We start from the raw sequence: 9,505 nt of genomic DNA on the forward strand, positions 1-9,505 counted from the left end.
CACTCTGCACCAGGGAAGTACAAAATGCGCTTAAATTCTGATTTGGGAATGATACTACCGAGATTTAGATTCAGTCTTTGAAATGTTCACATTTACTCTTTTCTCTTGGCTGAAATTTGCCTTCTATATATGACTCGCTTAATTTATCAGTAAATGGGAGCCCCGACGGTATCGCTTATAGCTGCTTCGCCATGGTGGTCATCTAAAATCGGATGATCTAGCCAACATAACGTTTTTTTAACCTTTTATTCATATTGGAAGAAAAGAACACGATTCTCTTTTCCTTGATAGTCTTATATGGTTCTACACGTTTGACAATGTACCTAATATTGATCTAACACACATTCTGACATGTTGTGAAAGACGATTACAGTGCGCAAAAGATGCATAGCGATAAAACTAGCGATCAAGTTACTGTTATATACATGATACTTTGTGTATGCTCTAGAAAACTGCTGACTTCAATTCAGTTGCTATAGGGCACCGGCAGGCAGGCTGAATTAGCTCAAGTATAGTACTTCCCATCATCTCCACCTGTGTAGTGCATATATATATGTAAGGTACATAGTAGTCATAATTCATGAAAGAATGCAACAATTCTGTGAAGCCCCTTGCAACTCTGTATCAATTTGAGAACCTTGGAAGTTTAGAGGTTTTGAGCGCCATCAATACGTGAGCTCCCATAGAGAAGTGGGCTTCTCGGGAAGGGAAGAGTTAAAAATGCTGTGAAAGGTATCCACTGCAACGCTCACTCGGTGCCTAAACCCAAGCCCTTATAAACAGGTGAGGCTTGGGGAGAGTTAAAAATGCTGTGAAGGGTATACATTAAAACGCTTAATTGATAGCTAAACCCAAGCCCTTATAAACAGATGAGCCTTGGAGAGAGTTAAAAATGGTGTGAAAGATGAATCCGCGTACGTCTCACTTTCATATATGTACCCCCTCATAAACAGGTGAACCTTGGGGAGTTAGAAGCGCAGTGAAAAAGATAGCTCCAGAGTTGCGCATCACAATTCAAATGGTTACCTCCTTTACCCAATGCTCTTATAAACTACCAAGTCTTAAAGGGAGTTGAAAGTGTTATGCAAGTTTTCATCTATACTTGGTTTACCAGGCCGGCATGAAAGAGAAGATGCCGATGGATTATCTCTACTGTTGCGGGTAGGCTGAGAAGGGCATAGTTTCAGCAGAAGCCATCTCTTATAATAATAATAATAATAAATATAACTATAACACATTTAATGATAGAATTATCCTGTATTTTGCAGTTATTTTACATACAATCAAGTATGCTGTGTGTATTACTGCTGCTATAGTGAATATGCTGATCTTGAAGCAATGCGCGCCGCTTCCGGTGACAGGTCGCCACAGCGATTACCGTATTGGGCAATATATGGGCCCCGCATCGGAGCCTGACAAAATCAGATCTACTTACTCATCTATGCAAACCTCATCTCACATCGCCTCATCGCTTACGAATTCCTCTCTCAACCGCATATTCCCTAGTAAAATCGATAGAGGGATAAATATACAGAAAGGGGAACCATGTCTCTCACAAACGACTCTCCAGAGGTCGCCGCCGCCGCTGCGAAGACGGCCTCCTTCACCCTGGCCTCGCTCCCGGCATCGGCTCGCAACGAGGCCCTCGAGGCCATCCACGCGGCTCTCACAGCATCCAAGGACGAGATCCTGGCGGCCAATGCGCGCGATCTGGAGCTTGCCCGAAAGGCAGCGGCGGATGGAAAGCTGTCACAGGCGCTCGTTTCGAGACTGGACCTGGGGAAGAAGGGCAAGTGGGAGGATATGCTGCAGGGAATCCTGGACGTGAGGGACTTGGAAGATCCTGGTACGTCGCTTATTTTTTGCTGCTTTCATCTTTCAGTACTTCATCCTTGCTATTTTATGTCCCCGTTTGCTCCCTATTTGGCCATTTGATGGGCCATGTTATCATAAGCCAAATTTTCACCACAGCCATGACAAACCTTAGAAATCAGAAAGTTTGCTAATACAGTCATCATCGCCACTAGTGGGCAAGGTCCAACTGCGAACCAAGCTCGACGACAACCTCAACCTGGAGCGGGTTTCATGCCCCATTGGCGTCCTTCTCATCATCTTCGAGGCACGCCCAGAGGTCATTGCCAACATTGCCAGTTTGGCAATCAAGTCTGGCAATGCCGCTATTCTCAAGGGTAAGCTTTTTCATCTCACCTCATCCTCTATCAGGCCTGATATACTAAACATTTCTACAGGAGGCAAAGAATCTACAGAGTCTTTCATCGCCATCTCACAAGTCATCTCCTCTGCTCTCTCTACTACCCAAGTCCCCAACTCAGCCATCCAGCTAGTCACCACTCGCGATGTCATTCTTCAGCTTCTCAGCCAGGATCGCAGCATTGATCTTGTGATCCCCCGTGGCTCAAACGAACTTGTCCGGTATATCAAGGAAAACACCAAGATTCCCGTCCTGGGTCATGCAGACGGTCTCTGCAGCATCTACCTTACTGCCACAGCCGACAAGGAGAAGGCTGCTGTCGCCATTGTCGACTCCAAGACCAGCTACCCGGCTGCATGCAACAGCGTAGAGACTCTGCTGGTCCAGGATAAGGCCCTCAGCACCATCTTCCCCGGCGTTGCCGCTGCACTCGCTGAGAAGGGCGTGACTCTTCGCCTTGACGCTGCCAGCAAAGCTGCCCTCTCATCTACTACCCTTCCAGACGGCATTGTCCAGGATGCCACTCCCGAAGACTATGATACGGAGCACCTTACCCTGACACTAGCCGTCAAGACAGTATCTTCCGTCGAAGAAGCCATCCTCCACATCAACACCCACGGCTCCCACCACACAGATTCCATCTTCACCTCGGATGGAGCCGAGGCCGAACACTTTATGAACCAGGTAGACTCAGCTGGCGTGTACTGGAACGCCTCAACTCGTCTGGCAGACGGCATGCGTTACGGCTTCGGAACCGAAGTCGGTATCAGCACCAACAAGATCCACTCTCGGGGACCGGTGGGTCTGGACGGTCTGACCATTTACAAATACAAGATACGAGGAGACTATCAACCGACGGCGCAGTATGGCGAGGGCGAGGGCAAGAGGCCATGGAAACACGAGCGGTTAGCCTTTTAAAGAGAAGAGGCTGACCGTTTGGGAGCTGAGTGGGTGCACTGAAAGCGAACAAGTCATTACCACACACGAAAAACAAAAATGTTAAATACATAGCGATATAAGGCTACAAAAAAAAAGAGGATATTTGGCAAAACCACAGAAAATAGCGTGATGTTGCAGGCATTATTGTTTATTTGTTTTGTCTTTCCCATCACCACATGGAGATCGTGGTGAAGCAGATCGATAAAGATTGTTGCGGAGAAAAATCTCCTTGGCAAGGGGCATAAGACATGCATACGGGGTAATAGTAATGCCCCCTTTTTTGAGCATAACAGCTAGCACCACTATTCAACCTGACTTAGGAAAGAGGATCAGGAAAAGGACACTAATATGGTGTAGAAGAGCAAAGACCAAGTTGCAATACTAGTATAGTACATGTAGTATAATAGTAAGGAGTACTGAATAGCAGGAGAGTACAGTACATGTACATAGTTTGCGGCCACCGCGATATCCCGAGCTGCTGTTGTGCCGTCGAAATAGGATATCGGTGTGCATGGTCCCCGATATATGGGGTTTACTCCTGATACCAGCAGCTGTAGTGCATTGAAAGTACCACTTTGTAGATTCTACCCGACTCATATGGCGCCATCAATGCGCTGTACTTGGTATATGTAATCTGGGATGATTTGTCTGATGATGTTTCCTTCATCCACGTCTTGTCGTCCCATTATACAGAAACCGACCTTCTCCGGGCGTCGCTCAAAAGGATTTTCGGATCTGCGGCTTTGCCGTTTCGGTGCATGTGCTCTCGGCAGTCGCGTATAAGACAGAAAATCTATAAAAAAACACACAGAGTAGCATCGCATGAAGTTTTGCATTACATCCCGTGAGAATTGTACGATGTAATAGCATTTGGTTAAGCCTCTTTTTTTCTCCTTTGATGCTACCATACGGAGTACTCGGGCACCAGCCCAAGGTACCTAGACAGCAGTGAATGCAGTAAAAGTCTGGAGGTACCGCTACATCCCAGCAGCAATCTACACCCCGCCTTTTCGCTGGTACTGCTACCAATAGCGTTCGCACAGGCAGCGAGTCTAGTCCAGAGCCCAAGCCTAAAGCTCAATCTAAATGCCTGCCTAGCCTACCAATCGTGCCCCTATTATTTTTGGATACGAGGGTCGAGAGGCCTAGACGCTCCCTTTGCGTGTCAAAAGCTTTCACCTGACTATTCTAGCTGTGATCATCGTATTGCTTAAGCGATTGGCATTGTTTCTTCGTTGTCTAAGTTAACGTGCCTTTTATTTCGAATGTCTTGCCTAGTCTTTGATCCTGCGTAATTAAATGTCTTGAGCAGACAAAGTAGACGTTGGAACGTTCTGACTTTTCGTAAATGGAGTGGACCCTGATTTTGTGATATCACACCGCATCACCGCCTCTTGGCGGCCCGTCCCCAAGGAGAGTTCCCGTGTAATATCATGCTTCCAAAGCCAAAAGAAGAGCGGAAGAAACAAAAAAAAAAAATCCACTGTGTCCTCTGCATGAAGACTCGCACTGCCAGTAATTGGTAGGAAACATTTCAATGCAAGTTAATAAACAGACGGCGCCATGTCGGAGAAAATAAGCGGGATCCATGCGGCCGCCCCCCATTAAAGCCATACGCTGGCCGCCTCAGAAAGACGAGCTTCGAGAGAAGCCTTTGCAGAGTTGGGAAGGCGGATAAACCGTGATCTCACTACAAGGACGCTGTTATGACGATTTCAGCTTTTTCGCGCCTGGGGTCAAGGCCCTGTGGATGTCCTCGACCCCATGGAGCAATCAACGTGTGACATGTAAGTGTACATTTGACATCCATCGCTCTTTGCGCATAATGCCTGGTCTGCCTGTATCTGGGATCTGACTTGACAAGCATTATCCGATCACAGCAACCAAGACCATGTGACTAAAGTAAAAAAATTTTCGTCCTCTCTTCTTTGTTGTATCAAGGCCTCGAAGCTGGCTCCCTCGTTGAGCACAGCACGCTATTGATACGATACGAGGGCACCTTTGGGACCTGCGTTGACCTGAGTCGCCACTAACAACGTGTGGCTTGGCCTCCGTAATAGGCGGGAGAGGCGACATCTTTTTTTGGAAACATTTCTTGGATGTCGTCACGGTTCGTCAACAACGCTACCGGTTTATAGTAAATGAGCTCTTTTTTCTTCTTTCCTATTCCTTTCTTCCATTCCTCCTTGGTTTTGCCTCCTTCGTGGGACACGGTGCCACAGCACTGTGCCATTTAGGCGATGATCTACGCTTGGCACGGGTGTTTTGGCGGGTAAAATGGCGTAGCCGCTGCTGTAAATGCGCACTGTCATCGCGGCGAAACGTTGCAGTGCACGCTGGTCGGGACAGGTACGAGTAGCTGTACTTGCAGCGCGCTGTATGGGGGGCCAATAACTGGGGGCATTGTGCGCTATGACGTGATATCCGCCAATGACAGCCCGGAACCGCTGTCAGCCTTCCAGAAGCAGCGTAGCCCGCTGTGACTCCAGCCCCGTCTGCTCTGAGCGCTGGAGGACAGAATCGGGCGAAAGCGCTCGCTGCTGCCCACTAGCCACACCTGATCCTTTGCTTTCAGCGAATCGAAGGCCGCCAAAGCTCGTATTGCTGCTGTCTCGCCATCTTTTTTTCTGCTCTTTTTTTTTTTTTTTTTTTTTTTTTTTTTTCCAATTTTCGTGTGGCGCTTGCTGCTGCTAGAGCCACAGCTTTGTACGAGCCTTTTGCTCATTGGTGCTCTTTCTTGTCTTTTTGACAGAGGTCGAGCCACAGGCGGCCAAGAGGGTGGCTGGCTGAGTACCGGTACCTGCGCAGGACTTGGTCAAGCCTTACTCGCGGCGGGCTAGAGGTCCATTCAGAGCTACCAGCTGGTATGGACAAGGTACCACTACTCAGCTACCCGGGTGCTGGGGCCTCTGGTGGAACGACGCCAAGTAGGATCCCTGGTTAGCACCGTGAGAGTTGGGCTATAGCACTTTGCAAGGTCCCTTTTACGCTCATGCCAGTGCTTGTATAGCAAAGGTAAAAGGTATACATACCTTAAAGAGCTATGAAGAGCTGCTGCCACTGCTATTGCTCATACCATCGTCATATGAAGAGATGCCAAGAGGCCGTGGCCGTACTATTGTTATTGTATGGAGCGCTGGAGACTGATCTGGTTGTATAAGCTAAAAGCAACACGAATGCTCTATAGCGAGTACCGATACCTCTGGGATACCGGACCGGACTGTCGACGGAGCTAAAGGGGGACACCTTGTCACGCTATGGAGTCCCCAGAGGTGCGCCCAATGTACAGGTACACGTCCCTGGCACCCGAACCCTGGCACAAAGTTGCCGCCTCCCTGCATGCGGCCTTGTTTGGGTTGCTGGGAGAAGAAAGAAACATCCACCTCCTCGTATCATGGCCAGACGGTGTGCGCTGGACTGAGCATACAGGTATATAACATCATGTCCTGTCCGCCGCACACCTCCTCGGTCTTCTGTTCCTGGTCCATCCTAAGTAATATCAGAAACTACACTCGCTAGTTACTCAGCTTGATCTGTACTCTCGTTCATCAGACAGCCACTTACACCAACTACATCCGCCTAATATCTTAATATCACCATCACACCCGTTTATTATTTATATATACAACAAACAAAACACAAAATGAAGACCGCCGCTATCATCGTCGCCGCCGCCGCTCTGGCCAGCGCTCAGGCTCCTCCTGAGGGCACCAACAAGGTCAACTGCGCCAAGCCCAACGCCAGCTACTGTCTTGCTGGCGATGTCATCGTCCGCTGCGACGCCAACGCCATTGGCACTGCGGGCCGCTGCTCTGACAACGTTGCTGGATACCCTCCTCTGGACGGTGTTGCCCAGTGCTGGCAGAGCGGTCCCCTCGCTGGTGACGCCGCTTGCGAGAAGAACGTGAGTTGAATACCTTCTGCTGATGGTTGATATCAAGAAACTAACATCTCCATAGTGTGTCGTCTATGCTTCTTCTTCCTTCACTCTGCCTGCCTCTCAGTGCACTCCCACCGCCTCAGTCTCCGCCTCTGGCACCGGCACTCCCACTACCTTGGAGACCTCTGGTGTCACCTCTGCTCCTCAGACTTCTGCCCCCGCTGGCACTGAGTCTGTTTCCGTTGTCTACACCACTGTTGTCAGCGGAACCGTCACCCTGACCGTTCCTTGCACCACCGCCTCCTCCGTCACCGGTGTTGTTCCTCCCCCGATCACCCCCACCAGTGCCTCCAACACTGTTGTTCCTCCTCCCGTCACCGTTGTCACTCCTCCCGGTGGCACTGGCGTTGTTCCTCCTCCTGCTGGCGGCAACCAGACTGCTCCCACTGGCTCCAACACTCCCGTCGGACCTACTACCACTGGCACTCCCGTCGTCCCCACCAACGCCGCTGGCTCCAACCGCGCTACTGGTGCTCTGGCCGTCATGGGTCTCGTCGCTGCTTACTTCCTGTAAGCGAGAGAAGGGACAGCTTTATAAAAGCTTTCCTTTCTGGAGTATAACGTCTTAACGATGGGGAGGATTCGGAGCTTGTTTTACAAAACGTCTGGGACACACATGAAGGGATAACGATCATTACAATTAATTCTGGGAGAATTCGGAAACGTCAGCCACGTGTTTTTGCCATGCTTTCTTCTTTTCTCTGCGAAATGTTGTATATATAACGCGGTAGCAAGAAAGAAAAGTACTGAGCCGGGGAGGGAATGAAGAGGAATATACCTTGGGACGATAATTTTTGGGAGTTTGATTTTTTATACTATTAGATACTAAAGTACCATATACCCCTCCTTTGCATGTGCGAAATCATGCCTTTAATGGAAACTTATCTTTGCTTTTAAATTGTTTCAATTTGCTGTTTCGTGTTTGAATTGAGTGATGTATTATACCTTTATAATATTAACGTCGTTTACGCCATAACTAGGATATATTGTTAGCCTAGAATTGATAATAAAATTGGATATCAAAATGTGAAAAAGAGATCATATGTATTATACCTAGATAGCATTAACGCTATTTTCACTTTAAAATGATTTCAATACTTTTGTTGTTGTTTCGTCTTTGAATTGAGTGATATTTTATACCTATCTACCTAGATAATATTAACGCCGTTTACGCTATAACTAAGATATGCTATCAGGCTGAAGCTGAAGACAAAATTGGATATCAGTGTGAAAAAGAGATCATATGCTGTTGGAACATGAAGGAAAAAAAGAAAAGGAAAGCACGAGAAAGAAAATAATCATCGGTGCTGTGCCCATTTCTTCGAGTTCATAACCCACAACTGCGGCGCCTCACCCTCGCCCGTGTAGACGTAGCTCAGATACAGCGCATACCGAAACATGGCCTGGCGAAGCATATCCTCCGTCAAATCGTCCATGCCAATGGTGCGTCCGAAATTCCACGCCGCGAGCTCTTCTACTCCTCCTTCGCTGTCCTCTGAATCCTCGCTGTCGCTCCACGCTCCATTCACAGACGATACTGAAGAAGCTCTCGATGAGCAGGGGGAAGTAGACGGGCAAGCAGTTCCGCGCAGCGCCCTGTGCATGGCGAAGAGAAAGCTCTCTGCGACGGGAAGATCCTTGGGGACGGAGCAGCCAGGGGACCAGATTGCTTTGGGTCGGCGGGTGAGGTCTGAGGCAATGTGCTCGATGGTGGACTTGGCGGTGATTGGGTCGATGAAGGTGGCCAAAGTGGTAAAGGTGGGTTTTGCGAGGGCGTCGTTGAAGGCGTGACAGGTGAGGCGAGCGGATTTGTAGTCCGTGGGGGAGAGATTGGTGAGGATTTGGGAGACGAGCTCGAAGGGGAGAGAGTCCATTTTGTTTGTTGGTGAGTTTGTGTGTTTATATATGCTGGTAGTTGTGTGTATGTATCGCGTGTATGTAGTCGCGTGTATAAGCGCAGATATTGATATGTATGGTTGATGGTCGTGATTTGGCTCAATTGGTTGTAATTCGGTATGGGTATCAAAGTAAACTCATAAACGTGTCAAGTCTTGAAGTCTTATAATATATAGTAATGGAATGTAAAGGCCAAGGGGACGAGACAAGTCAATGCAGACATGTAATACGGAGTAGAGAAAGTGTCAAGGCTCAGCGGGGTTCAACGCTTTGACGAAGCGGCTCCCCCCAGGTATTTATCACCAGCAGATGTCATAAATAGAAACGTTAAAAATATGGGGGAAGTGATAGAACAACCACGCCACGCAACTAAACGGGATTAATGTGGTCAGATATAGGCCAGGAGCTCCACGGCTATCTCGTGAGCGTCACCCTCAAGGTCGCCATCAAGGTAACGGACCCCAGCAATGCCGGGTATCGCAGATCCATCTTTGCGGAGAGGGGGGGGAAGGATCCAT

The 9,505-nt window shown here is 48.5% G+C and overlaps 3 protein-coding genes across 3 annotated transcripts; 2 read left to right on the forward strand and 1 right to left on the reverse strand.

Annotated features, from left to right (window-relative positions):
• The first annotated feature begins 1,433 nt into the window (after window positions 1–1,433).
• Window positions 1,434–3,158, forward strand: GGI43DRAFT_3245 (glutamate-5-semialdehyde dehydrogenase). The gene is made up of 3 exons (XM_083201894.1): window positions 1,434–1,846; window positions 2,028–2,189; window positions 2,250–3,158. Exons 1-3 carry the CDS (start codon window positions 1,546–1,548, stop codon window positions 3,128–3,130), a joined length of 1,344 nt encoding a protein of 447 aa, XP_083065764.1. The 5' UTR covers window positions 1,434–1,545; the 3' UTR covers window positions 3,131–3,158.
• A 2,955-nt stretch (window positions 3,159–6,113) lies between these two features.
• Window positions 6,114–7,818, forward strand: GGI43DRAFT_3271 (uncharacterized protein). The gene is made up of 2 exons (XM_083201927.1): window positions 6,114–7,055; window positions 7,111–7,818. Exons 1-2 carry the CDS (start codon window positions 6,795–6,797, stop codon window positions 7,603–7,605), a joined length of 756 nt encoding a protein of 251 aa, XP_083065765.1. The 5' UTR covers window positions 6,114–6,794; the 3' UTR covers window positions 7,606–7,818.
• A 372-nt stretch (window positions 7,819–8,190) lies between these two features.
• Window positions 8,191–9,210, reverse strand: GGI43DRAFT_3326 (F-box protein). The gene has a single exon (XM_083201990.1). It carries the CDS (start codon window positions 8,963–8,965, stop codon window positions 8,390–8,392), a length of 576 nt encoding a protein of 191 aa, XP_083065766.1. The 5' UTR covers window positions 8,966–9,210; the 3' UTR covers window positions 8,191–8,389.
• Between the last annotated feature and the right edge of the window lie 295 nt (window positions 9,211–9,505).

Source organism: Trichoderma evansii (genome assembly GCF_050947405.1).
Source record: "Trichoderma evansii strain SZMC 28006 chromosome Unknown GGI43scaffold_1, whole genome shotgun sequence".
In the NCBI taxonomy this organism is placed as follows: domain Eukaryota; kingdom Fungi; phylum Ascomycota; class Sordariomycetes; order Hypocreales; family Hypocreaceae; genus Trichoderma; species Trichoderma evansii.

Bases quoted from the DNA above. Each gene is read 5' to 3' on its own strand.
- GGI43DRAFT_3245 (XM_083201894.1), top strand. From the start codon at position 1,546: ATGTCTCTCACAAACGACTCTCCAGAGGTCGCCGCCGCCGCTGCGAAG. The intron at 1,847-2,027 runs GTACGTCGCTTA...CATCGCCACTAG, and splicing joins GAGGGACTTGGAAGATCCTG to TGGGCAAGGTCCAACTGCGA. The intron at 2,190-2,249 runs GTAAGCTTTTTC...ACATTTCTACAG, and splicing joins CAATGCCGCTATTCTCAAGG to GAGGCAAAGAATCTACAGAG.
- GGI43DRAFT_3271 (XM_083201927.1), top strand. From the start codon at position 6,795: ATGAAGACCGCCGCTATCATCGTCGCCGCCGCCGCTCTGGCCAGCGCT. The intron at 7,056-7,110 runs GTGAGTTGAATA...ACATCTCCATAG, and splicing joins ACGCCGCTTGCGAGAAGAAC to TGTGTCGTCTATGCTTCTTC.
- GGI43DRAFT_3326 (XM_083201990.1), bottom strand. From the start codon at position 8,965: ATGGACTCTCTCCCCTTCGAGCTCGTCTCCCAAATCCTCACCAATCTC.